The sequence below is a fragment of the Gopherus flavomarginatus genome, chromosome 2 (assembly GCF_025201925.1).
Source record: "Gopherus flavomarginatus isolate rGopFla2 chromosome 2, rGopFla2.mat.asm, whole genome shotgun sequence".
Taxonomy (NCBI): Eukaryota; Metazoa; Chordata; order Testudines; family Testudinidae; genus Gopherus; species Gopherus flavomarginatus.
In genome coordinates this window covers 238,070,809-238,097,653 of record NC_066618.1, presented here as the reverse complement: position 1 = coordinate 238,097,653, position 26,845 = coordinate 238,070,809, and the positions used below count along the sequence as shown (strand labels likewise).

Below are 26,845 nucleotides of genomic sequence, written 5' to 3'. Positions count from 1 at the left end.
TGAACTCCTTCCAGCCAAATACACATATGTAAATAAAGAAAACAAACATAAGCCTAACTTGCCTTATCTACCTAGTACTCACTATTCTGGACATATAAGAGCCTGTATCAGAGAGATTGGAGAGAAACCTGGTTGCACATCTGGTCCCTCTGAGCCCCCAGAGAGAACAACAACCAAACACTAACAGCACACACAAAAACTTCCCTCCCTCAAGATTTGAAAGTATCCTGTCCCCTGATTGGTCCTCTGGTCAGGTGACAGCCAGGCTCTCTGATCTTGTTAACCCTTTACAGGCAAAAGAGATATGAAGTACTTCTGTTCTATTAACTCTTACTTATCTGTTTATGACAGTCTTTATTTCTGATTTGTCTCATTTATTGACTTTGGTCAAGGTTACTAGCCCTCGCAATGCAGCTGATTTTGCATGCACAAATAAAAATCCGAGGGCACAGGATGGTTATCAACTGGAAACTTGTAGTTTTTCTATGAGCTTAAGGGGTCTGCTATACTGGAGACTAGAATGTTTCCTGCAGCATGGAGCCTGCATGAGTGGTGACCCTTGCCTGGAGTGAAATCCCCAGGGCAACCCTTTGCCTCTCAGCTGGAAACTCTCCATAATGCCCCAGCAGCTACATTGTCAAAGTGATTGTGGAATGGCCCAAGCCACACTGCTTTTTAACCTAATTGCTCACAAGTAAGCAGCCATCAGACAAGCAGAAGGAAAATTTGGTTCATTTTCTAGAATGAATTGATGTTTTGCTGCATTTGGTATCTGTGTCTTGATACTTTCGTGATGGCTCTTTAGACATGCTAATAATAATATTTACATGCTTTAGACTGACTGAAATCACAACTAATCTGAGTTAAAACTCCTTAATCTTCTCTGCTGGGCCACCATATATTGCAACATACATGGTACATTAAAGCCACCCAATGTTAAAATGCCACAGCAAAATCTCAGACTAGCTATAAAGTTTTCAGATGACATTTTAGCCTTAATCCTATTTTCCAGGGATGAAAAGGTCAAAGTAATACAGTGTCCCTTTCTTTTGCTGCACTGCTGCCATGAGGTCCCGAGAAGTCAGGAAAACAAACATTTGGACCCAATTATACAACAAAGAACTAGGGGTCTTAAAAACAGGAAGACCAAAAAAAAGGAAATAAGGAACAATTGGCTGAACCCAAACATAAGCAGAATTTTCCTGTGAACTTAACATATTCCACCAAAGATTTTACTTTTCCTTATGCCTTCAAATCATGAGCTGCTGTATTATAGATGCATATCATTGCTAACATCCTTTAAAATGTCATTCAAGAGAGAAAGCTTTAATCTGCTGAGATTTGTCTGTAGCTGTTGAATACAGTGACATGAGACAGCTGACATTACAGAAGGTGTTTCTTTATCTTATAGCAGAGGAAAATGATGCAAGTTTGGAAAAGAGTCTAGGTAAGTAATAGACAAAGTCTTACCAGTTTTTACTTTTAGTTCTTCGTAATCAAAAATGGCAATGCCAGTGGTTTCACTTCCAGTTCCAGCTGTCGTGGGAACTTAAAAAGAACAGACAATTGCAATAATGCAACAAAAAAATGTTACTCACCTGTCACCAGAGTTTTTGGAAATATACTCTTCACAGTCATGCTCTTTGGATATGCTGACAGTGCAACTGATAGCACTATGGAAGCATCCCAGGAGCAGGAACGTGCACTCAAAGAAGATAGTATTTTAAGTTTAAACTTAGCATAAAACAAAGCACAATGTTATATATAGAGTAGCACAGCATTTTTATCAACTTTAGAAATGGCTTTTCTAGCATAGGTGCAGTCCAGGACTATTACATACTTGTATTGTGGTAGCACCCAAAAGCTATAAAGAGTTTTGTGGCTCCATAGTGCTATGTGCTGTACAAAGGCATAGCAAGACAAGGGATGCTACGGACCCTTTAAATTACCATTAACATCTACTGCTGTGCATCCAACCTTAAACCAGGTTGTATTCATCCCTGGTGGAAGCAAATGAACATTTTGTTAATAAAAGCAGCTCTCTTCACATTTGGAAGCTGGAACAATGATGATTTGGGCTTAATGTGTCTCAGTTTGTATATTTAAGCAGCTTTTAAACTTTACTAATCACCATTCTTTGTTAATCGTCCACATCGTGGGATCAATTGCACACGGTTTTATAAGTGTGAAAGAAAGGGAGGGCTGTTTGAAATGGAAGATAATAAAGGTGGTATGAACAAAGAAATGTGTCCATTACTTAGAGATGATTCAAGCCCATTAAAGTCAACAAGAGTTTTTCCATCACTTCAATGGATTTTGGATCAAGCCCTAAAACCAGAATGTAATAGGTAATGAACTGGTTAGATAAATGTATCACCAATTACCGTATTTGGGACTAGGCAGGTCAATGCTGATATACTGAACCCTGAAAACACACAGTGATCAAAAAAGGAAAGAAAATACTGTCCAATTACATAAGTAATAAAATGCATTCCTTATAGCATAAGGATTATATAGTTACTAGTGGGCTGTACAGATCAGAGTATTTTATATTCCTCCCATCACAATGTACTTTGGTTTGGTATTGTATACCAGAACCAGTTAACAGATCTAGGTCCAACGGATCAGACAGAAGCAGTCATTTCATCCTCTGATCCCCTGAAAGGAGTAAAATAACTAACTCAAAGACGAGCAGCTGGTGATGAAGAAGAAGATCCCATTCCCATTTAAATCAATGGCAAAACTTCAATTGAACTCAACTGGAGCAGAAGCAGGCCCAAGGGGAGGGTTAAATGTCAAAGGTAAACTTACTTCAAGAGGAAGACCTTACACAGAGCCTTGAAGGAAGAAAAAAACAAAACAAAACCACACCGCATTTCTGCTTCTTTACCTGCAATGAATGGCTTGAGAGGCACAGTAACAGACTTTCCTTTTCCAATGGGGGCATTGACGTAATCTAAGAAATCCGATTCAGGACTGGATGAATACAGGTTGGCAGCTTTACAAGTGTCTATTACAGAACCACCGCCCACAGCAACATAGGCATCAAACTCCCCCTTTCTAGCAAATGTGATGGCATCCATGAAACTTAAGGAAGAGAAGATTTTGTCACTAATCATGCAATTTACAGACTTCTGCAAACACTGTTAAGCTCAATGTACATGTCATTGACACATCAGAGGCACTATGGGTACGTCTACACTGCAAAAAAGATGCTGCAGCAGCAAGTTTCAGAGCTCAAGTGAACTGACTCAGGCTCATGCTATCGGGCTAAAAATAGCAGTGAAAGTAAATATTTAAGTTCAGGCTGGAGCCCAGGCTCCCAGACCCTCCCTTCTCCCCAGGTTTCAGAGCCAGGGCTCCAGTCTGAGTGTCTACGCTGCTATTTTTAACTCTGCAGCGTGAGCCCCATGAGCTTCTGTCAGTTGACCTGGGCTCTGAGACTCATTGCTGGGGGTTCTTTTTTGCAATACTGATGCATCAAAAGATACTACAGTGATATGTATAAGAACCTAAATAGATACTTTGAGAATAGAAGCTTTTGGAAGCATATAAAAAAACCAACAACAGTACCTCTGATCCGTTGGCTCCACTCGGACATCATCATACATTTGAAAAGTGATTCCATTTTTTGTCAAGGAATTCAATACTGCTTTTACTGGAGGGAGCTGGCAGAGGTTCTGATCTGTCATCACACAAACTTTTCTAGCACCCAGATTGTGCAGGTCCTACAATGTCAATTAAAAAACAAAGTCTGAAATCTAGAACTACATTATTTAAACCCGAATCCAATTAAACTGAATTATTTGATACAAAATACTAAATTTGTAATAAGCTCTTTCATCACAAATGTATATAACATCTATACAGTAAAATAAAATGTTTCACACATGCATATACGGTTATAGAAAAAGGTGTAGTTTAAAACATAACTCAAGCACATAGAATTGAGGACACATGCAAGATAACGGAAGTACACTAGTAGCTGCCCCCATGAATGAACAGCCAGCAAGCCAAAGCCACAGAGGTGCTAGTTAAGTTTATAGAAAAAAAAATCATCTTTGATTTCAATCAGTATTTTACAATTACATTTATTTACACAGTCCAGGAGGTCTAAGAGGGCAACACCAGAGAATTGATCTAGCCTAGATTTTCAAAGAATGCCTACAAACCAAGTACCTAAAGCCCAGATTAAACAGAGTATGTGCCTAACTGTAAAAGTTAATTTTTCTGACATAATGTGAACAAAGTGGACCAGATCATCTGGGTCTATGAATTGAAGCTAGGTCTCCTATATGGCAGTAACTTTGCATTGCAGCATTAGTGAAGAAGTGTGTCACATTGCTCAGCACTGTGTGATCATGTATTTGAAGATCTTATTACAACACATACTTGCAAGGGGGCCAAGTTAAGGTTGCTATGAAGACTAACACTTGCCTTTCCTTAATTTTACAAAATTAAAATCTGAAAAATTTAACACTGCATTGATAAAATATAGCTCACTGTATGCAATTTAATTTTTTTTTAAAATAAGTGATTGGAAAGAATGTGAAAATAGAATACCAGCTCAGCCTTCACTACAATAATTACTGCTATAGAATTCTATCATCTACATAAATTCTGAAGTTTTTACTGATCATGGTACAGTATTCAGTCCTCAATACTATTGTCCAATGACAGCAGCTATATTTAACTTATTCTTGCTATGTACAAAACAATTTCATTTACAGTGTTTACATTGAAATTAAAACTGGCAATGCATAAGTGTCAAGAAGGGGTAATAACTGCAGAACCTGATAACAAAGACGGTGCAAAACACAAGAAGTTAATCATGACACTTGACTCATCCTGCACCATTGATAGCAAGGTGGGGGAAAAGCCCTGACTTCAGTGGCACAGGATCAGAGCTCAAGGTGAACAAAAATTAAGGGCCCCAATCAATGCCCAATAAAGTTAATGGAAACTCTCCCATCACTTCCATGAGCAATGGCTTAGGTCTTAAGTGACTGAGGTCTTGACATTAAGGCTGAGCTGGGATTCAGGAGATCTGAGTTAATTCTCCAACTCTCGTTGAGACTTCCTGTGTGACACTGGACAAGTCAACTCAATTCCCTGACAACGTGCAAAGTTGATGTAAAATGCTACTATTCTGATTTGATGGTATTTTACAACCATTTTACAATATTGCAAATGACTATGTGGTGCAGGGCAACAAAGAATCAGGCCCATTATATCTAAGCCTCGTTTTTTCCATCTATAAAACGGCTTGATAACACTTCCTTTTTCCTCCACTGTGTCTGTCTTCTCTATTAGACTATAAACTTTTTGGAGCAGGGAATGTCTCTCACTACAAGTATATACTACATCTAGCACAACAGAGCCCTAATCTTTGTTAAATAATTCTTAATGTTAAGAAATCTAATCTAGGGGCAAATGGAAATTTTGCTCTGAATCTAAAAGGAAAGGCAGGGCTATGTACTGTGCTAACAGGTGAATATGGCTTTTTCTGTCACTGGCAGTACTCTAGTGGCCTGTTTCCAACATCTATTCCCTACCCCTGCAAGTGCAACTGATATCAATTCCCGTAATTTATCTCATCCAGAATGTGTTTATACATCTCTTATTATTTGAGTTTGACACACCATTAACTTTAAGATTATGTAAAATCTTCTGCAGGTGACAAACTGAAAAGTTCAAGAGAATTGTTGTTGTAGGGGAAGTGTATTCAGCAGGCTTACCCTGAGCAGGAACTCCACACACTAGAGGGTATACACACTTAGTATGCAGTGTTTAGTATGGTCTCACCGTCTTTCCCTTTAGGTTCCTTTTTCACATGCGCATTGTATATTCAAATAGCTTCATAAACATCTAATCAGAGAAATGCATGCGCTATATTTTTTTATATTAAAAATGTATTTTTCTCTTGGTCTGGAAAGCTGAGAAATATTTTTAAATCTCCTATTTATTGTTTTTAAAAGGTTTCCAAAATTTCACTTATAGGCTGAAGATGGGCAATTTTCAGCCCCAAAAAGCTTTTTTTTTCTTCTTTTTAATCATTAAGAACAACAGAGTATATGGGTTAAGAATGAAAGTTTCAATACTATTATCTAGGCGCTATGGCAAGACAAATAATAATTAATGACACCACCACACTTGTGTTTACCACTACATATTTGCATATGTGTAACTCATATTATAACTATTTGTTACAAAAAAGTATATTTTCAGTTCCTGATACAAGATATTTAATCTTAAGTCTTTTAAATTTGATGTACAATACAAACATTTCTGTAATCAGCTAAAATTAATGTCAGTTGCTGGTAAATATCATCATTTCATTGGAAAGTAACATTTCATAGGTGAAAGATGTACCAGATAAGAGCTTACCATGCCTACTTCTTTAGTAACACCTTCTCCATATCTGATATTTGACACAGCCATCTACAAAAATAATTGAAGAATAGTTGTTTTAGAAATATAACTACATGGAACTCAATCCAAATGCTTCAATTGTGAATACACCATTTTAATAATTGAAATACCTTTTATAAAAGGCCACACTTAAACTTATATAACATACCAAATCTTCTCTCTAAATGGAAAATGGTATTTGTTAAATCTACCTCAAAAGCATAGTCTGTTCTCCTCAAAGCAGCATGTTCAGGAGCTGGAATGGAAATTAAATAATAGCATTAGCAGGAAATTTGATATGTAAAACAAGTCTCCATTACAATTTTCAACAGTTTCAGCTAAGGAACTCCCTGGCTTTAAAATGTGATTTTTAAAAAATGTATTTACATATTGCTCCTTGTTTGACTTTTATATTTCCATTTTTTTGGGGGATTTGCTTGTTTTGGGTCTGAGTTTTCCAGCCCTTACTCATGCTGAACACTGGCTCGAACCACTACTGGTCCTGCAAACCTATCCATATAAGTAGTCCCATTGACGGGCTAGTTTGATATATGTTGACATAATTGAATAAGAGTGGAATTTTTTTAAAAAGTTAGTTCTTTGTTCTTACATGCTCTGAATAAGTTATCAGCAATTTTGCATGTATTTATAGCTAAAATATTTGCTAAGAATCTCAAAAGATGAAAGATCCATTTCAAATGATAATACAGACTCCAGTATTTGCACAGCACTTAGATTCCACGACATGTGTGTTATATCCAGATCTAGGAGATAGGTATACATTGGCCTCCAGGGCAATATTCATTACATATAACACAACACATACTTGGGTAAAAGGCACTATTTGTACACAAGAAACTGAAGAAAGATTGGAGTCAGGATTTACAATGGCCCCTTGCTCTGAACTAGTATGGAAATCCTACACTTTCAGTCATCTCATCTCCCCATTGCCAAATCTTTCTCGTACAAGCTATGGAAAGATCTGCATACTCACAAGTTTGCCACAAAATTGAATAAAGAGAGTTTCAGAGAGACAAAAAACAAAACAAGATAAAATATTCTGCTCTCCCAGCAAAAGATCAAGTCATTCCATATGAATGGTATATGAAGTGGAAACTTACTATTTGGATTCAGATCCAATGAATGAAGCCATGATAGTGAGCCTACAAGTGCTTTGCGTTGCATTTGAGTGCTGATCCACAAGAACAACACAAACATTAGGATCCCTTTATGTGCGCTCTATTCAAGCACAGGCCTGCTACAACCAGTTCGTCCATTACTGCCCCTTGCCAGGCTGTACACGTTTCACCTTTTCTAGTATGGGACTCTGTTGCTGTTTCAGTAATTAATTTGTCAGTCTGAGGACAAGTCCAAGCCCCTTACATCCATTTCCTTTTGATGGTAAAATAGAAGTTCTGCTCTTGTATTCTTTGGTACAGCTTAACTTTCATTAAGGACTTTATTGTGCCATAAAAACTGTATTGTTTCTGCAGAACACTGGCATGAAACAGACATTTTTCAGGCAGAAGTTGCTATTAAGTCATTCCCCACTTTTTAGAGATCTATAAAACTGATAATAGCCTTGCTACTCTGTATCATCAATTTTTGCTGTAGACTGTTGAGTATACAGGTGAGATTCCTACACCATGTAAACTTCACCTTCACTCAGACCTGTCTTGAATTAACTCAATAGGCCACCAAACAGTTAGTCAGGAGACCTCAGATCTACTTCCAGCTCTCCCATTTTCTTGCTGTGTGATGTTGGGCAAATAAATTTACCCTCTTGGTGCTTCAGTTTCTCCATCAGCAAAATGGTGATGGTATGCATCTTTGTAAAGCTCTTGGAGATCTCTGACTGAAGTGAATTGTATAAGTGTTAAATACACCACTACCTCAATATAATGCTGTCCTCAGGAGCCAAAAAATCTAACCCGTTATAGGTGAAACCGCGTTATATCGAACTTGCTTTGATCCGCTGGAGTGCGCAGCCCTGCCCCCCGGAGCGCTGCTTTATCGCATTATATCCGAATTTCCAGAGCCCCAATCCTGCAACTAGGTGTATCTGAGAAAGTACTTTCCATGTAAAACTCCATGGCACAAGGATCTACTCTATTGAAACTAGGGTGACCAGACAGCAAATGTGAAAAATAAGGACAGAGAGTAGGGGGTAATAGGAGCCTATATAAGAAAAAGACCCAAAAATCGGGACTGTCCCTATAAAATCAGGACATCTGGTCATCCTAATTGAATCTGATTGCAAGATCAACAAGGCCTAACACTGGAGATGAAGAGTTAAAGACGCAGGTTCAAATTTTCATAAGTGGCTAATGACTTTAAATGGCTCAATTTTTGAGAACCCAGCTTGAGTTGCCTAACCCTTGACTCTAGCCCTAAATTGACCCATTCAAAATCACTAACCACTTATGAAAATGTAGGCTATAGTTTTAATTTCTATTTATAAGAGCAGTCTATTCCAATCTCTTGGCATATTTCCAGCATTTTAAAAACATACTTACAGGATTTATTCAATGATTATGAAAGGACACTTCATATATAAAAATGATGAAAGCAGATTTAATACTTATAGAATTAAAAGTGAAATATATATATATATATTGTATCTGTAATGTTTATAATGTTCCTTTATACATGATTGGGGAAAATATCCAATTTCATATTAAAATTAGGGCTGTAAATTAATCACAGTTAATGCATGGGATTAACACAAATCAAAATAACTAGATTAAAAAGGTCATGATTAATTGCAGTTTTAATCGCACTGTTAAACAATAATAGAATGCCAATTTAAATTTATTATAAATATTTCTGGATGTTTTTCTACATTTTCAAATATATTGATTTCAATTACAACACATAATACAAATATTTTTCAATTCACCTCATACAAGTCCACTCAGTCCTACTTCTTGTTCAGGCAATCAGTCAAACAAGTTTGTTTACATTTACAGGAGATAATGCTGCCCTCTTCTTATTTACAATATCACTTGAAAGCGAGAACAGTACTGTTGTAGCCAGTGTTCCCTCTAATTTTTTAAGTCCACGTGCAAAATGAGTTTTGATATGTGCACCAATATGGAGGTGATGTATGGCAAGGGTGGGGCCAAGGGGTTCAGATGTGGGAGGGGGCTCAGCGCTGGGGCAGATGGTTGAGGTGCCTCTCTCTGATTGTGGCAGCTCCAGTGGGGCTGGGCTGGGCCAGGCCAGGTCAGGCCAGGGAAGGGGCTCCTCATCCTGCTTGCGTGGCCCTTGATAGCCTGCTGCGTGGCTGTGCAGCTTAGAGAGAACTTAGGTTGTAGCCAACGTTGCAAGGTATTTAAATGCCAGATATGCTAAGTATTCACATGCCCCTTCATGCTTCGACTTGTAGGCTCTGAAGTTTTATATTGTTTTGTTTTTGAGTGGAGTTATGTAAAAAAAAAAATTCTACATTTGTAAATTGCACTGTCACAATAAAGAAATTGCATTACTATACTTGTATGAGGTGAATTTAAAAATACTATTTCTTTTGTTTACCTTTTTACTGTGCAAATATTTGTAATAAAAAAATAAAGTGAGCACTGTACACTTTGTATTGTGTTGTAATTGAAATCAATATATTTGAAAGTGTAGAAAAACATCCAAAATAGTTATAATAAATTTAAATTGGCATTCATTATTGTTTAACAATGAGATTAATTGCAACTATTTTTAAACTCATGGTTAATTATGATTTGAAAAAAATTGTTTGACAGTCCTAATTCAAATGGTTTTTACTTGTCTTTGGTATCGATTACATACACTTTCTAAGTATGCTATATTTATTATCACTTTGCCCTACCTTTGTTGTAACTTTTATTGAATGCAAGCCTGAATTTGAAAAAGTGAAAATGCAGAATCATTTGGGACACACACATTAAGGATAATCTTACCTTGAGAGTAAGTGTGGGAATGAGCCGGACACTGGCATCTAATTAAAAGCAAAAGAAATATCTGTTTAAAAAAGAAATAGGAAAGCAAAGACTTTAACAAGTCTACATCTAAGAGCAATCGTCATGACTTGTAAGGCCTGGTCTACACTACGCGTTTAAACCGATTTTAGTAGTGTTAAACCGATTTAACCCTGCACCCGTCCACACAACGAGGCCCTTTATATTGATATAAAGGGCTCTTTAAACCAGTTTCTGTACTCCTCCCCGACGAGAGGAGTAGCGCTGAAATTGGTATTGCCATGTCGGATTAGGGTTAGTGTGGCCGCAAATTGACGGTATTGGCCTCCGGGCGGTATCCCACAGTGCACCACTGTGACCAATCTGGAAAGCCATCTGCACTCGGATGCACTGGCCAGGTAGATAGGAAAAGCCCTGTGAACTTTTGAATTTCATTTCCTGTTTGGCCAGCGTGGAGAGCTCACCAGCACAGGTGACCACGCAGAGCTCCTCAGCACAGGTAACAATGCAGTCTCCTGAGAATCGAAAAAGAGCTGCAGCATGGACCGCATGGGAGTTACTGGATCTAATCGCTATATGGGGAGAGGATTCTGTACTAACAGAACTCCGTTCCAAAAGATGAAATGAAAAAACATTTCAAAAAATTTCCAAGGCCATGATGGAGAAGGCCACACCAGAGGCTCAGTGCAGTGCTGTGTGAAAGTTAAGGAGCTCAGACAAGCCTACCAGAAAACCAAAGAAGCAAACGGAAGGTCCAGGGCAGGGCCAAAAACATGTCACTTCTACGCTGAGCTGCATGCATGCAATTCTAGGGAGGTCCGCCTCCACTACCCCACCCGTCCATGGATTCCGAGGTGGGGGTGGTAATCTCAGCCATAGCTGAGGATTCTGTGGACGGAGAAGATGAGGAGGAGGAACAGGAGGACCAGCTTGCAGAGAGCACACAGCACTCTGTTCTCCCCAACAGCCAGGAGCTTTTTCTCACCCAGACGGAATTACCCTTCCAGCCCTCCCAAGCCACTAGCCCAGACAGTGAAGCCATGGAAGCGACCTCTGGTGAGTGTACCTTTGTAAATATAAAATATGGTTTAAAAGCAAGCATTTTTTAATGATTAATTTGCTCTGAGGACTTGGGATGCATTCGCGGCCAGTACAGTTATTGGAAAAGTCTGTTAACATGTCTGGGGATGCAGCGGAAATCCTCCAGGGACATCTCCATGAAGCTCTCCTGGAGGTACTCTAAAAGCCTTTGCAGAAGGTTTCTGGGCAGGGCAGCCTTATTCCATCCTCCATGGTAGGACACTTGACCATGCCATGCATGTAGCAAGTAATCTGGTATCATTGCATGACAAAGCCTAGCTGTGTATGGTCCCGGTGATTGCTGGCATTCAAACAACATCCATTCTTTATCTCGCTGTGTTATCCTCAGGAGGTTGAAATTCAGGAATTTAATTAAGGGGACAGAGATGGCCATTCCTACTGGGCTGTTTGCCTGTTGCTTAAAAGAAATCCTTTCCTGCAGGTAGCCAAGCAGGGGGATGGGAGGGTGGGGGAATGGCGCTGAGCTTTTTCGCGTTTGGCTAGCCGGGATCTTCCCAGCTACCAGCCACGCGAGGAGGGAGGGGTAAAGCGATCATCCCAGAGAATTGGATGGGGGGTGGGGGTGGTTTCTGCTGCTGCATGTTAACAGGAAAGAAGCAGCACTGAACGGGATTTGCTTGGTATTTGGGAAAGGAGGGCACTGTGTATATGAAGGCTGCAGAAGCCGAAAGACAATGGCTTACCATGGCTGCATGCAAGCTGAATTCTGCTGCCTGGACCTGCATCTGTGAGATCTCTAACACCAGAGCCGCAGGCACTCAATATTAAGATGCAAAATGCGACCTTGTAGTCAAATCACATGTGCTATTTAAGGTGAATAGTGCTGTTCACCATGAAAGAGAATAAGCATTGTTCTGTAAAATGTATCTTTTTAAATACTTCTCTTCCTTTTTTCCCTCCTTCATGCAGCTGCAAATTTTTCAAGCCTCCCTACTCCATCCCAAAGGCTATCTCAGATAAGGCAGAGGAAAAAAAAGATGCGAGACGAAATGTTCTCGGAAATCATGGAAGTGACCCGCAATGAAAGAGCTCATCTGAATGAGTGGAAGGACATAGTATCAAATTACAGGAAAGATGCCAGTGAACGTGAGGACAGGAGGGGCGCTTGAGATGAGAGGTGGCGGAAGGAAGATCAGAGGTGTAGGCAGGAAGATCAGCGGTGACAGGATGCAACGCTGGGGCTGCTGCGTGATCAAACTGACATCCTCCGACGTCTGGTGGAGCTTCAGGAACAGCAGCAGGGTCACAGAATGCTGCTGCAGCCCCTGTGTAACCACTCTCACCATGTTCCATACCCTCCTCACCCAGACGTGTAAGAATGCATGGGGGGAAGCTCCGTGCACCCGCCCCCTCCACCCTCGTTGACAGCCCAACCAAAAGGCTATCATTACTTTGAAATTTTTTTAGTGGCCTTTTCCTTCCCTCCTATCCTCCTCCCAAACCACACCCGGGCTACCTTGTCAGTTCTCTCCCTCTTTTTATAATGACTTAATAAAGAATACATGATTTTTAAACAATAGTGAATTTATTTGCTTAAGCAAGCTGTAATCAAAGGGGGAGGGTGGGTTGCTTACAGGGAATGAGTCAATCAAGGGATGGGGTTCATCAAGGGGAAACAAACACAGCAGTCACACCGTACCCTGGCCCGTGAGGAAACTCGTTTTCAAAGCTTCTCTGATGCACACCGCTTCCTGGTGTGCTCTTCTAATCACCTTGGTGTCTGGCTGCGCGAAATCAGCTGCCAGGTGATTTGCCTCAGCCTCCCACCCCACCATAAAGGTCTCCCCCTTACTCTCACAGAGATTGTGGAGCACACAGCAAAGCAGCAATAACAATGGGAACGTTGGTTTGGCTGAGGTCTGAGCGAGTCAGTAATGTGTGCCAGCGTGCCTTTAAACGGCCAAATGGACATTCTACCACCATTCTGCACTTGCTCAGCCTGTAGTTGAACAACTCCTGACTACTGTCCAGGCTGCCTGTGTATGGCTTCATGAGCCCTGGCATCAAGGGGTAGGCTGGGTCCCCCAGAATAACTACAGGCATTTCAACATCCCCAACTGCTATTTTCTGGTCTGGAAAGTAATTCCCTTGCTGCAGCCGTTTAAACAGAGTAGTGTTCCTGAAGACGCGAGCGTCATAAACCCTTCCTGGCCATCCCACGTGGATGTTGGTGAAACGTCCCTTGTGATCCACCAGTGCTTGCAGCACCATTGAAAAGTATCCCTTGCGGTTTACGTACTGGGTGCCCTGGTGCTCCGGTGCCAAGGTAGGGATATGGGTTCCATCTATTGCCCCACCACAGTTAGGGAATCCCATTGCAGCAAAGCCATCCACTATGACCTGCATGTTTCCCAGAGTCACAACCTTTCGTAGCAGCAGCTTAATGATTGCTTTGGCAACTTGCACCACAGCAGCCCCCACAGTAGATTTTCCCACTCCAAATTGATTCCCGACTGACCGGTAGCTGTCTGGCGCTGCAAACTTCCAGAGGGCTATTGCCACTCGCTTCTCAACTGTAAGGGCTGCTCTCATCTTGGTATTCTGGCATTTCAGGGCAGGGAAAAGCAAGTCACAAAGTTCCATGAAAGTGCCCTTACGCGTGCAAAAGTTTCGCAGCCACTGGGAATCATCCCAAACCTGCAAAACTATGTGGTCCCACCAGTCTGTGCTTGTTTCCCAGGCCCAAAATCGGCATTCAATGGCTAGAACCTGCCCCATTACCAGCAGGATCTCCAAAGGGCAGGGGCCCGCGGTTTGAGAGAATTCTGTATCCATGTCCTCATCACTCTCGTCGCCGTCCTGCCGTAGCCTCCTCCTCCTCACCTGGCTTTGCAGGTCCTGGTTCAGCATAGACTGCACGAGAATGCGCGAGGCGTTTACAACGTCCACGATTGCGGTCTTGATCTGAGTAGGGTCCATGCTTACTGTGCTATGGCGTTTGCACAGTTCACCCAGGAAAAAAGCACAGAACAGTTGTCTGCTGCTTTCACGGAGAGAGGGGCGAGGCCGTACCCAGAACCACCTGCAACAATGTTTTTTGCCCCATCAGGCACTGGGATCTCAACCCAGAATTCCAAGGGGCGGGGGAGACTGCGGGAACTATGGGATAGCTACGGGATAGCTACCCACAGTGCAATGCTCTGGAAATCGACACTAGCCTCGGTACATGAACGCACACTGCCAAATTAATGTGCTTAGTGTGGCCGTGTGCACTCGACTTTATACAATGTTTTACAAAACCAGTTTATGTAAAATCGGAATAATCTCGTAGTGTAGACGTACCCTAAGTAATTTATCTTGCCACAACAGCTCACAAGATTTGTCAAAAACAGGGACTGCCATCTAGTGTTCCACATGGGTAACGATGTTTCTTTATTACACAAATGCTGAATTGTTAGACCCTAATTTAAATGTGTCTGAGTGCAGCTTAGGTCTGATTTTGGTGCAGTTTAAATTAGTTCCTCAAACCATTTATGCTTAAATTGTACTAGGAGAATAGGTGCCTATGGAAACACCAGAGAACATGCCTAAAGTAGAGAGAACACTTCCCTACCTCACAGGAGTCAGAGTACATAGTGATAGAGGCCACAGAAGAGGCTAAATAGGCAGATTACAAGAGGGGCGAGGATCCCAGGGAAGAAGAATCACTCCACTGGAGGGTGAGGAAGATGGGATGGTAGTAGCATGAAATTTGCATTAAGCAAAAGCTTCTTGTGTTGTACTGATGGATCCCTAAGGAGATGAGTGCGGAGCAAGCCCTGCACTTCTGTCGGGCTGGTGTGCAGCAGCCACAAGGCACAGTTAGGTCTGAGTACTGTGAAAGAAGATGAGGAAGTAACTGCTGCTAGTTCTGGGGACACGAAGGGTATCCCCTATCTGAAGATGTTAAATGATAAAAAGATACCTTTCCAAAGCTCTAGGTGCTCTAATGATTAATTAGACAATACACTGATTTTGATTACACTCAGTTTTAAGAGTGGCCAACTATACTGAGACCATCAATGCCAGTGTCAATTAGAGGTGATGGTTTCTGTGATGCACACAACTGGGAAATATATGGTTTCAGCTGTCACTTACCATTTCACTACTACTGCATTTACAAAAGAAAAATAATCATAGTATGTCCAATATTGGGTTACTTGCCCTTCTCCAGATTAAATAAGTAGTCTTAAGAAAAATGCAGACAGTGTTACACAGAGGTTGGATAATCTGCACTGAGGAGTCTGGCTATTAGCCAGAATGGGCAGGGATGGTGTTTCCCTATCCTATGCTTGTCAGAAATTGGGAATGGGTGACAAGGGATGGATCACTTGATGATTACCTGTTCTATTCATTCCCTCTGAAGCAGCTGCATTGGCCACTGTCAGAAGACAGGATACTGGGCTAGATGGACCTAGTATGGCCATTCTTATGTACTTTGGCCCAAATCTACACTTATGTTTAGACTACTGAGAGGCAGTCAGAATGGACAGATGTATGATTAGATTTGCTCACCCTGGCTTTTTTGAGAGAGTATTTCTTCAGGTGATTTTGTATTAGTAGTTTGTAACATCATGTTTGAAAGCCTTCATATGACACCCGTGCATTTTCCTACTTTGACACATGCAGTGCACAGGCTAATGCCAGCAGCAAGGCCTGAGCACAAGGTTTTGAGGTGAATGAGAGATATGATGCAGATTTGGATTAAACAGCAAAACTAGTTCTGTCCATTGAGAACACCACGACACATAGTTAAAGAGACTTTCTTCCTTTCCTGCAGCAGGCGTACCTGCTCCTGCCCCTTCACAGCAATAGACATAAAGAGAAAAGGCAGCTGAGGAGTTAGTCATTTCCCAATGCAGGACAGAGGAGGCAGACACGGTTTGCTGGATGTGGGGGTGGGACTCTTCTCCTATGCATTCACGCTGCTCCCAGAAAATACCCTACAAATGGAACAAGTCTCTAAACTGCACACAGTCCTGCCTCTGTGGAGCTTGCAGATCTATGAAATGTGTTGCTTGCATTCTCTGGCTCTTACTAAAGAGGCTTCCAAAATTGACTTGTCAGCCATCTCATGTCACCTACTCTTCCTTCCTTCCCTCCCTCCCCCCCCCCCCCCCAAGCCCGGGGGATCAGGGAAGGGGACCGTGGCAAGCCCAGGGGCAAACACTCACGCTGCGCGCTGCAGCTGCCTCAGCAAGTGAGCGACTCTTTCCCGTCCTCCTGCCATCGCGGCGGCTGCTGGGTGACGGCAGGGCACCAGCAGGGCCTGCCAGGAAAGCGAGCGGCAGCAGCTCAGCTGCACACAGCATGCATGGGAGAGCGAGGGGGCAGGCGGGACTGCAAGTTATTTGCTGAACTCTCTCCCCTCCCCTCCCCTCCCTGTGGGCTTTCCCTGGATCTGGCCTCCACATGACAAAATCGGCTGCAGGGACACAGGCTAGCTGGATCGCTTTGAACACCCGTCTTTGGCTACCTGCTCCATCTGAGCTAAGGCAGAGATTCGAATCACTGATCTATGTATTTGGCTATACCAGGGTTTTTCAGCCTTTTCTCATTTGTGGACACCTTTAAAAAAAATCAAAATAGAGGGGCAGATCCCTTCGGAAATCTTAAGTCTGCAGCCCCTCATGTGTCCACAGACCAGAGGCTGAAAACCATTGGTGTTTACTACTGGCTTGTTCACCCCTAGCAGAATAGGGTACTTACAAAATTTCAACAAGTTTATATTGTTATAAGACTGTTCATAAAACACTTTCAGTGGTGGATAGGTCCTTACATTTTGTTTGTTTCAGTGTTATAAAAGGATGGGAGAGGTCCTGAAGCTACCAAACAATGTTTTAAGTAATTTATGGACAGCTCCTATCTGAGAAAATCTCTCCTCCCAAACAGAATCCTTACTTTTTCCTGCACACCTCTGCCTCACTTATTGTTCATTTCATAGTGAATCAAGCATCTGGTGACGCTGTAATTAAAGTTTTGATTTTTCCCCTCTAAAACCTGCCTATATAAACTCAAATTACCAAAATAGGGCTCCAATCCTGCAGAAACTAAAAGTATATCCATAACTCTAACTGCCTTAGTTTAGCACATACATACCTGTTGGGTTCCGGAAGCCCACCCACTGCTAAAGGATGCCCCCCTCAGCCTAAGGGGAGGGTCTATAGGACCTCAAAACCCAACTGAGTTCGAGGGACAACTAATAAAAGAACAGGGACAGGAGTGCGGTCAGAGGGATAAAAGAAGGGAGCCTGACAGGGACACTGAGCAGAAAACCCTGGACAGCGCCCACTGCTCCTCAAAGGCGTTAAGGGAGCCAGTAGATGCCGCCCAGAGGAACTCTGCCAGGATACGTGAACGGACAGAGGATTGGAAACAAGTCCCACAGTCACAGGGGTCTCCATTGGCCAACCTCCTCTCCCTGGTTGTGTAGATGACCGTTTTAGCCAGGGCTAGGAGGAGGTTGACCAGGAGATCGACCAGGAGCTCTCATGACTTTGTGGGGCCACGGATAGGGTGTGCATAGAGAAGGAAGTGTAGCACATACATATGCAGGCTTGAGGCCTTAGACTGCCATGAGGCAGAAAGCAGTTTTTAAAAAATAGGTATCTCTTCCTTCCATAAAGAGATTAGTCAGAGGCAAAATTTAAAAGCCAATGTAAAAGACAAATAGCAATCTCTCAGTTTAGGAGACTGACCTGAACAGCGAAAGAGTGCCAATTACTTAGTTCAAAATGTGGACTAAACTTTTAAAACCATGGGTCGTATTTGAATGCAGACAGTAAGTGGATAGAGATCCCTAGATAAAATGTGAGATGTACTTTAGAAATAAAGGCACCCCAGAAATGCAATATTAATATTAAAATCAACACACATCAGTTTGATTAGTTCAGGTGACAGGGCCTACAATTAATTTTTTAAAAATAGGTATGTTCCATCTTTCAGAATCCAGCTGATACTTCTGCATTCTAGGAAGCAAAGGGGTGTCATACTCAGAGGTACTTATAAAAGTAGCATGGGAAGAGAGCAAATGGAGACATTACATTAGACCTGATTAGGGTTTGGATATCCCTTCCATTCCCTTGGAGAAGCAAAACACAGTATCCTAAAATAATATACATATGGTTGAATTGTTGGTTACAGAAATATAACTTTTTTTTAACAAGTTATTATCTGCTACAGACTGCTATAAAAAAGCCAGTGTGTAAATTCATGGAGGTGGTGTATTTTTTATAATAGTATTTGCTCAAAAAGCTGCCTCCATTTTAACATTACGATCTCAATTATATCAGTAATCAGACAAGTCTTTTAATTAAGAGTATTAAAGGTTTTCAGCCAAAAAAAGTCTACCCTAGGGTAAAAAAAACAAGAGCTCTTAATACTTCTCCCATTTATTTCTGAAATCTTTTAAACACTCCAGTTTTCACAACTAGCAACAGCCCTGGGGGTCCCACTCCCTATCTTCTCCCAGTATAGCCTCTCAGAGATCCATATCCAGAGCATTTTTAGCTCTACAATGCTAATAATTAATGGCTATACCATCCCTCCAAAATTCTTGCGACTCTCAAAGATCTGTTGCATTCTGGCTGTTGTGCAATCCAGACTGAATTTTACAGGATATGCTGAGACTAGAGCAGTGGTTCTCAACCTTTCCAGACTACTGTACCACCTTCAGGAGTCTGATTTGTCTTGCATACCCCCAAGTTTCACCTCATTTAAGTACTTGGTTACAAAAATCAGACATAAAAACACAAAAAAGTGTCACAGCACACTATGACCAAAAAATTGCTTACTTTCTCATTTTCCTCATATTATAAAATAAATCAATTGGAATATAAATATTGTACTTACATTTCAGTGTATAGTATATAAAGCAGTTTGAACAAGTCATTATCTGTATGAAATTTTAGTTTGTACTGACTTTACTGGTGCTTCTTATGTAGCTTGTTGCAAAACTAAGCAAATATTTACATGAGTTGTACCCCTTTGAAGACCTCTGCACATATCCCTGGTTGAGAACCACTGGACTAGAGTTTAAGCCTGGGCTTGAAACAGTTGTCCCTTTTACATGGCTACAAGTGCTGAGTCACCTGTTGTCCTGCCAATGACATAGCTTCAGTGACTACATCCAAATGAACTCTACAGCAGGTGGCAAGTTGGAAAGTAGTGACACACTCAGTTCCAACCACTTGACACCAGAATGATGGTACTTACAGCAAAACCATTAAGTATGTGATGTTTACATAAGTTACATGCAGTAGATAGTTTTGAAGGCTTGAGTAATAGAGTGTCATCCAACCCTAATCCCAATCCTTCAGCTCCCTCAAACCCCTCTCTTTTCCTCATCCACAGTACTTTTGCTAAGAAAAGCTGGGCCTATGTAACATCTGACTGGCTTGTGTCCAAAGTATGTGAACTGAGAATCTGAAATCTTAGGAGTAACAACTTTTTCTGATAGTGTTAATATTTTGAAGTATGTAAACCCTTCCAGTATGAGCTTTCACTTGATTTTTCAATTAAAGAGCAAATACATAAAAAAAACCAAGTAACATTCCTTGTGGAAACAAGGAAGTTGTGGGAACTAGAGTTCCTATTACTTCATTTAAACATTAAAATGTCACTTAATTCCAGTCTCTCCCCACTAGACTCCTGCCCCATCCAACCTTCTGTTCCCTGATGGGCCCCCTGGAACCCCTGCCCCATCCAACCACCCCTTCTCCGTCCCCTGGAACCACTGTCCCTGACTGTTCCCCCATCCAACCCCCCTCCTTCCTGACTGCCCCCCCAGGACCCCTCCCCCATTCAACCCCCTGACTGCCCCAACCCCTATCCATACCCCACCTCCAACCACCACCCCAACCCCCCCTGCCCTCTATCCTACCCCCCCCCTGCTCCCTTACAGCGCTGCCTGGAGCACCAGTGGCTGGCATAGGTTTACCAGATAGCAAATGTGAAAAATCGGGACAGGGTGGGGGGTAATAGGAGCCTATACATGAAAAAGACTCCAAAATCTGGGCACTGATCACCCTAGGCTGGCAGCGCTGGAGCCGGGCTATGCCACCGCCACCATGCAGCTCAGAGCACTGGGTCAGCCCGGGCTCTGTAGCTGTGCTGCCCCGCCTCAGGAGCTCACAGCCCAGCCACCCAGAGCATTGCGTCAGTGACAGAGTGAGCAAGCTAGCTGAGGCTGCAGGGTGAGGGGGCACAGCAGGGGAGGGGCTGGGGGCAAGCCTCATGGGCCAGGCAGGACGGTCCCATGGATGGACATAGCCTGCAGGCTGTAGTTTACCCACCTCTGCCTTAGAGACTAAAATTTATTTGGGTGTAAGCTTTTGTGGGCTAAAATCTACTTCATCAGAGGCAGGGAGTGGAAAATACAGTAGACAGGTATATATACACACAGTACATGAAAAGATGACTCCCCACTTGGTAAGGCAACTCCCATCTTTTCGTGTATATATACACACCTGTCTACTGTGTTTTCCACTCCCTGCCTCTGATGAAGTGGGTCATAGCCCACAAAAGCTTATGCCCAAATAAATTTTAGTCTAAGGTGCCACAAATATTCCTCATTGTTTTTGCTGATACTGACTAACACGGCTATCACTCTGAAACCTGTCACCATACAGGCTCAAGAGTTGCTTTTATTCAGAGATTCACCCTTTCAACTCAAAGGTGTTAAATGTCACAACTATCCAAAATCTTCTACAGCCCTCCCATAGAAATCAGATGAACATTTCTGCTGTTTCTAAAAAGGCTAAAACAGTAGAAGCCCCATACACACTAAGATAAGGAGCGCCAGAGAATGTTTTACACAGTCAGAAAAAAAAATTTTGGCAGATCACCTCTGAAATATTGCCCACGTTCCTCCAGAAAGAGAAAGCATGAGCACATGCTCTACAGCTAGCTGAAAATGTGTAACTCCTGCACAGTCCAAATCAGTCAAGACCACAGTACAGTAGCAGTAAGGTTGAGTGCACATGTTATTTTAAATATACATTACATCCCTTCTTATCCAAATCCTAACAGCTGGGGAAAGGGAGTGGAGATGAACCTGTATCTCTTATCTTATTGGAACTCCACCTCCATCTAGCTGGGTGAGATACCATTTACTCTCTGGAGAGCAGAGCCCAATCCTGTTGGTGTAGGCAGCACTACCTGTTCTGCCACTAGCACACAATACAGCTACATGTTTTATACTTGTAAAGGACCCCAGCTCAACTGCCGCAGGTCATTAGGGGCTCCTGTCCCATCTCTCCCTCATGCCATTAAGGAACCCCCCCCACACACACACACACACACTCCCACTGACGAGCAGACAGCTTGACAAAGGCAGGTTTTATTGATAAATAGGAGGGCGGGAAGGGGCGCCCCAGCAGCGAAGATCCCTAGGCCTGGGGAGCAAGCCAGCCCCTGGGGTCCTTAGCAGCTACAGACAGCACAGCTCAGTCCCATGCAGCCCCTCGGAACAGATGGAGGAGGCTCAGTGTCCCGCGAGCTCCCCAGAGGCCTCCCTGGAAGCTCAGCGTCCCCCACAGACCGCGGCAGGCCCCGTGTCCCTTCGGGCTCAGTGTCTGGCAGGAGCCCTGCGCCCAGCTCAGCTCCTCTTTCTGCCCGCCGGGCGCCGCTGCTGCTGACGCCGGGCCCCGCCTTTCTTGCCCTTGCCGCCTCCCGGGCGCTGCCGGCCCCGCTTGCCCCGCTGCCCGCGCTTCTTGCCCTTGTCCGCGGCCGCCTGGGCGTCCTCCTCGCGCAGCTGCTTGTTGACGGCGCGTGTCAGGTCGAGCGGCGGCTTCTTGCTGCCCAGGCCCCGCAACAGCTCCAGCTGCCGGCTCCTCTCGGCCGCCAGGTCACCGAGCAGCGGCTCGAAGTGCCGCTTCTTGCCGCCCCTGGGCGGGGGCGCGGGCGACTCCTTGGGCAGCCGGGGCTGGAAGCGGCCCAGGGAGGCGGTGGAAACGCGGGCCACTTGCGTGGCGCGGCCCAGCTCGGCGCGGCTCTGGTGGCCGGTGGGGTGGAGGCCGCGGCCGGGCAGGGCGCCCCGGGCGATGTTGCGGAGGCGGTTGAACTCGTTGCGCGCCACTTTCTCGCGCTTCTCGCGGAGCCGCTTGGCGAACTGGTCCTCGTTGGGGTCGGCGCCGGCCGGCACCTCGATGAGCCAGTCCCGGGCGGGGTCCCCGCCGGCCCGCTTGTAGCCCCAGCGCCGCCGCCACTGCTTGGCCGCCTCGTCCCACACCAGCGACGTGCGCTTGCGCCGCCGGATACCCTTCAGCCGGGCGAACTGCTCCCAGCGGGTGGGCGGCCGGGGCCGCGGCAGGGGCTTCTCCCGGGGCAGGCGGTAGGAGGGCTCGGGCAGCTGCGCCACCAGCGGCCCCGTCGCCCCCTCGGCGCGCTCCGCCGGCAGCCCCCACAGCTGGGCCACCAGCAGCTGCGTGTTGTCCCGGGCCAGCGAGCGCAGGCGGCTCTCGCGCTGGGCCCCCGCGGCGCGCGGCATCGAGGGTGGCACGTTCCGGTCCAGAGCGAGCAGGTTCCCCAGGTCGAACTCCAGCTCCAGTTCCTTCTCCACCGCGACACTCGGGTGCGGCTCCGCCGCGCGCTGCTCCGCGCGAGCCAGCAACTCCTCCACGCACAGCGCCGCCATGGCCGCGAGACACCGGCCAGCCGCACCCCACGTGCGCGAGGCTTCACCCGGCTGAAGAAAGGTTAAAGGGTTCGGTTCCGGCTGGCGTGGAGGCACCGGATATGTGTATGGCCCAATGGGCGCGCCCGTAACCGGGAAGGCCCCTTTACCCAGAAAAACAACTCCCAGAATGCACTGTCTCAGGCTGTGCTTTACCGCGTGGTAACGGTGCCTCGCTGCCCCCTGGGAGCTGTAGTGCGCTAGGGCTAGCTGCTCAGGCCAATAGTGTGTATTGCTGCTGGGATTTGTAGTCCGGCTTCCTGTCCTGGGTGCGTGTTGGGGCTTGAAGTCTAGTGTCCGAGGGTTCGGGCTAGGAAAGCAGTGCGTTACGGGTGCACAATCTGCGCAGCTTTGCTTGCTGGCTCCTGTAGTTTCCCTTAGCCATAGTTGAAAGGGAGACTAAACCCTAACCCCCCCTTTGTGGTGGCTGCTTAGAGTGCTAAGAAAGGGGGGGTGGCCGTAGGCTGCCTGTAAAGGCTGCATGGAAATGTCATTTTGGAGGCCTGGGGATTAGGAGCCAGAGCCTGGTTCTGCCTTGGTCCGCCCCAGACACTCAGTAGGATTTATTTCTGGAGGTTTCAAAATCATCACATGACATAATCGTTAATTAAAGATTAAGCTTTGATTCCCGGAGACTCGGCAAACCTACAATAGTACACACACAGGTGTGCTGTTATAGCTGCAACTGTGTCTGCCGCATGCTTCCCTGAGGACTGTATCTGCTCTGCTAGTGCTGACCTAACATCACCTACACATTTTATCCTTTCTGGTCTGCCTCTCTAAATGGGTTTATCAAACTTTGTCAAAATATTTCTGCCTGAAAATGCATACATTTTCCAAGTCTTCACTTACTTAATTTTTAACATGTTCATTCCATGTATCACAACAAAAACATCTATCTATTCAAGCTCACCCAGCCCATATTTACTTAGGGCCAAATTCTTCTGAGTTACACAAGTAAGATTCCATTGTAACAGTGTTACTGAGAGCAGACTTTGGACCTAAAATCTGTGGCAGGATCCAAAATGAGGATGGGGAGGGTGAGGGAAGGAACGTGTAAAATAAATCAGGGTATACATGAACTACAGACACATGAAACACCACACACACTTCTTTTTGTAGATTAGAGGAAACTGCTCTGCTCATATTAAAAGGCAGTGTCCGATCATTCTCCTTAATCTTTTTAAACAACCACTACTGGCATGCAGTTGGGCAGACTGGTGACAGGTAGTTCAGATTTGTCTTTCTTGTCCACCTTTCTGTCTTGCTGCTGTGAAAGTGATGTCGGGGATCTCTCTTATCCCAGCCGGCTCAGGTTTCGTTGTCTGACCGCAAAGAGACAGGCAATGACCAGCAAGAATCCAACTAGCAAGTTCTTTATTGTAGCATACCATACAACAGAGAACTGCCCACCTCACTCCATACAGAACCAGCCTCCCCTCTGCAGATGCGAACTGTTTTTATTAGCCACTTGGTTGCATCATCACTTAGGTCGTGTCGTCACTGTACCTTCCCAGCATACGTTCCCAGCATACAAGAGAGGAGCAAAGAACAACTGTTATGTCCTGATAACTTCATAGTTAGTACAGAAAAGAATACATGTTACTTCAAAAAGTGTCTGCAAGCATTTTTTCCCAGCCTCTACAAGCATTCTCTTATCTAACAAGGTCAAGCAACCAAGCACCTGACTGTTTCAGCCAGTATATTTTTTTTTCAGTAGGCATTGCTAAGCAGAACAGAGCCATCAAGGCAAACTCATCAGTGAGTAGAAGATAATGGAAGTACCTATACTCTGCTAATGAAGAACAGAGTTTTTATCCTATGTTCTCAGAAAATATATAGAAGAAACAGAAGATAGCCAATGCAAATTATTAGCGGCATGGTATAATTATGATGCAGTTTTCTTTCTTTTTAAATCAACCCACATACCACCTGACTGTTGCTCATATATCAAGTATGAGTAAGGCTGTGATTTAGTTATGGAGGTCATGGCCGTCATGGATTCCATGACTTTACCGGACCTTCATGACTTCTTTGGCTTCAGTTGTTAGGGGATGAAGCTGGGGCTTGAGGTGGGACTGTGTGCCCCTTCCCTGCAACTGGGGCTGTGTCATAAACAGATAGTTAAGGGTTAATAGAACAGGAGTACTTCCTGTCTCTTTTGCCTGTAAAGGGTTAACAAATTCAGTGAGCCTGGCTGTCACCTGACCAGAGGACCAATCAGGGGACAGGATACTTTCAAATCTTGAGGGAGGGAAGTTTTTGTGTGTGCTGTTAGTTTTTGGTTGTTGTTCTCTCTGGGTTCTGAGAGTGACCAGACGTGCAACTAGGTTTCTCTCCAATCTCTCTGATACAGTCTCTTATATGTCCAGAATAGTGAGTATTAGGTAGATAAAGCGAGTTAGGGTTATGTTTGTTTTCTTTATTTGCAAATGTGTATTTGGCTGGGAAGAATTCAAATGTGTATTTGGCTGGAAGGAGTTCAAATTTGTATTTTGCTGAAAGGATTTTAATTTGTACTTGAATACTTAGGGTATTCCCAGTGGGAGGGTATTCCCAGTGTCTATATCTGAAAGACCCTGTAACATATTCCATCTTAAATTTACAAAGATAATTTTTACTGTTTTTCCTTCTTTAATTAAAAGCTTTTCTTGTTTAAGAACCTGATTGTTTTTTTATTCTGGTGTGAGACCCCAGGGGACTGGGTCTGGATTCACCAGGGATTTGGTGGGGAGAAAGGAGGGAAGGGGGAGAGAAAGGTTAATTTTCTCTCTGTGTTAGGATTACTTTCTCTCTCAGGGAGAGTCTGGGAGGGGGAGAAAGAAGGAGAGGGGAAGGTGAATTTTCCTCTCTGTTTAAAGATTCAAGGAGTTTGAATCACAGTGATCTTCCAGGGTAATCCAGGGAGGGGAAGCCTGGGAGAGGCAATGGTGGGGGAAAGGGTTTTCTTTCCTTGTGTTAAGATCCAGAGGGTCTGGGTCTTGGGGTTCCCCGGGCAAGGTTTTGGAGGGACCAGAGTGTACCAGGCACTGGAATTCCTGGTTGGTGACAGCGCTACAGGTCCTAAGCTGGTAATCAAGCTTAGAGGAATTCATGCTGGTACCCCATCTTTTGGATGCTAAGGTTCAGAGTGGGGAATTATACCATGACAGGCTGGAACCAGAAACCTGCAGCCCCTACCCTGCGGCTTGCAGCAGGGGCTGCAGCTGAGGTTGCACACCCCTGCCCCATGGTTGGGCTGTAGAGGAATTGTGCATCCACCTCGCAGCTTCCTAGGGCCATGCATTTCCCTTCTGACTGCACACCACAGTTGCCAACTTTGACATGGTAAATAAGCACTCCAACTTTCACAATAAGCCAAAAATCAAGCTAATCCTATTTCAAAACAAGGCCAAGACAAGCCAATCCCTAAGAACCCCAACACTCTATATATGACTGCATTTTTTCTGTGGGTTTGGCATGTCAGCTGCGCATCCCTATCTCACAGCTGCAGCCAGCTCCAGAGCGGGGAACTGGCTCTGCCCTCCACTATGGTCACTGGAGCCAGGGCTCGGCCTGTTAGTCCCCCCCCGGGACTCTACTCACTCTCGCCTCACCTAGCCCTGCTCCCAGTTATTTTTAGTAAAGTCATGGACAGGTCACAGGATCACTGAATTTTTGTTTATTACCGATGACAAAATCTTAGCCTTAAGTAGGAGAACCACTGACATAGGAAATGTCCTGGGTATTTAAA

At 44.2% G+C, this 26,845-nt stretch overlaps 2 protein-coding genes across 3 annotated transcripts in view; both read right to left on the bottom strand.

Moving 5' to 3' along the window:
- The window catches only part of ADHFE1 (alcohol dehydrogenase iron containing 1), a 36,008-nt gene extending 18,984 nt beyond the window's left edge, over positions 1-17,024 (bottom strand). The window contains exons 1-7 of one of the 2 annotated variants that reach the window (XM_050941042.1): positions 16,613-17,024; positions 10,341-10,378; positions 6,624-6,667; positions 6,388-6,441; positions 3,574-3,728; positions 2,891-3,087; positions 1,471-1,548 (exon numbers count right to left, since the gene is read on the bottom strand). In XM_050941042.1, the coding sequence (XP_050796999.1) occupies positions 1,471-1,548; positions 2,891-3,087; positions 3,574-3,728; positions 6,388-6,441; positions 6,624-6,667; positions 10,341-10,378; positions 16,613-16,668 (622 nt within the window). In that variant the 5' untranslated portion in view covers positions 16,669-17,024. The remainder of the gene's footprint in view (positions 1-1,470; positions 1,549-2,890; positions 3,088-3,573; positions 3,729-6,387; positions 6,442-6,623; positions 6,668-10,340; positions 10,379-16,612) is intronic. The other variant, XM_050941043.1, reaches the window with a different exon arrangement.
- A 4,733-nt stretch (positions 17,025-21,757) lies between these two features.
- On the bottom strand, positions 21,758-23,245 carry RRS1 (ribosome biogenesis regulator 1 homolog). The gene has a single exon (XM_050941169.1). The coding sequence runs from the start codon at positions 23,071-23,073 to the stop codon at positions 22,036-22,038; it is 1,038 nt and encodes a 345-aa protein (XP_050797126.1). The 5' UTR covers positions 23,074-23,245; the 3' UTR covers positions 21,758-22,035.
- Between the last annotated feature and the right edge of the window lie 3,600 nt (positions 23,246-26,845).

Excerpts from the sequence above, each read along its gene's own strand:
- RRS1 (XM_050941169.1), bottom strand. The coding sequence starts at position 23,073 with ATGGCGGCGCTGTGCGTGGAGGAGTTGCTGGCTCGCGCGGAGCAGCGC.